At 47.2% G+C, this 1,332-nt stretch overlaps 1 protein-coding gene across 1 annotated transcript in view; it reads right to left on the bottom strand.

The window, feature by feature from the left end:
- Window positions 1-1,286: 1,286 nt before the first annotated feature.
- NOL8 (nucleolar protein 8) overlaps window positions 1,287-1,332 on the bottom strand; it is a 12,159-nt gene continuing 12,113 nt past the window's right edge. Inside the window, exon 16 of the mRNA XM_010163721.1 lies at window positions 1,287-1,328. Within this exon, the coding sequence (XP_010162023.1) occupies window positions 1,287-1,328 (42 nt within the window). The remainder of the gene's footprint in view (window positions 1,329-1,332) is intronic.

The raw sequence follows: 1,332 nt of genomic DNA on the forward strand, positions 1-1,332 counted from the left end.
CAACACCCTTACAGCCGGCCCGGTCGGGCCCAAAACCCTTACAGCCGGCCCGGCCACCATCGTGGGACCAGCCATGCGCCGTCCCCGAGCGATGGCCCCGATCCCCCTCAGCCTGGCCCCAGAGGGTCACATTCTGAGACAACCTCAAGTACATTCACTAACTGCTGAGGAGCTCAGAGAACTCAGGAGCTTCCTTTCAATGATGAGACCTTTTCCCATGGATGTGAGAGGTGGTTTCACAGGGTCCTGGCCTTTTAACTCTGGGTTCAGAACAGAGATAGCTCTCATTGTATTTCTCTCCAGGCTAGCAGGAGTATCTGGCCATAGGGCCACTGCACTGGGCAGTGACCTGAATAAAATATGACCATTGGCCTAAACAAAGAGAGAGCTTTGTTGCAGGAGGAAGGATGAGGATGGGAGGACAGAGAACCTCAGACACCCAGTTCAACTGCATGGAATAGGAGAAGGCAAAGGAGGTCCCTGCCGTCCCTAGAGGTTCAACAGCAGAGCAGATACCCATGTGCAGAGCATGGAGGACTCCACGCTGGAGCAGAAAGCTGAGCCCGAGGACAGGTATGACTGAACTGAGACCCCAGAGACACTCAATGCCATAGCCAGGGCGGAGGAGGTGCGCTAGGCCAGAAGCCTGTCTGCAGCCTGTGGATGTCCCCATGCTGGAGCTGGGAGCTGAGCCCAAAGAGGTCCATGACTGCAGGGGAAGCTTGCTCTGAACAGTTTGTTCCTGGACCTTCACCCTGGGAAGAGTGGCAGAAGTGAACTGACTGCAAATACACACCTACCCCTTTCCTAACTCTGTCCTGTTATGTGTATTTTCATAAATTTCTAGTAATTTTTTACTCTGAAAATAATGTATTCCAAGTATTTGTAAAGGAATCTCAAAACAGTATTTCTGATAACGTTTGGCAGAATACAGGTTATACAGTCTTACAGGCATGGAGGTGCCTGCTCTTTCTGAACCTCATCACAGCACTGGGGCCTCAGAACACAGCAAAATAACCCTGCCTTGGCTTTGGCACATGATTGAACTCTTAAAAATCTTGCAAAGCAGCAAGTCCCATTTAAATCATATAGATTAAAAAAAAAATCAACTTTGGTACAGACATAGAATTGACACAATAAACATGTACTCATTTAGAGACAAAGTTTAACAGTCTTTTCCAATTACTTCCTATGAGATCTGTGAAAGACTATCATCTTAAAGAAACATTTTTCTGCAGCTTCTTCAAAGAAGAAAGATGAAACGTTTCTGACCAGTAAGAAAAGTTTTATTGTTTTGCTTTCACTTTCCTTCTTGCATCCTTATGCTTCTTC

Source organism: Antrostomus carolinensis, unplaced genomic scaffold (genome assembly GCF_000700745.2).
Source record: "Antrostomus carolinensis isolate BGI_N321 unplaced genomic scaffold, ASM70074v2 scaffold32432, whole genome shotgun sequence".
Taxonomy (NCBI): domain Eukaryota; kingdom Metazoa; phylum Chordata; class Aves; order Caprimulgiformes; family Caprimulgidae; genus Antrostomus; species Antrostomus carolinensis.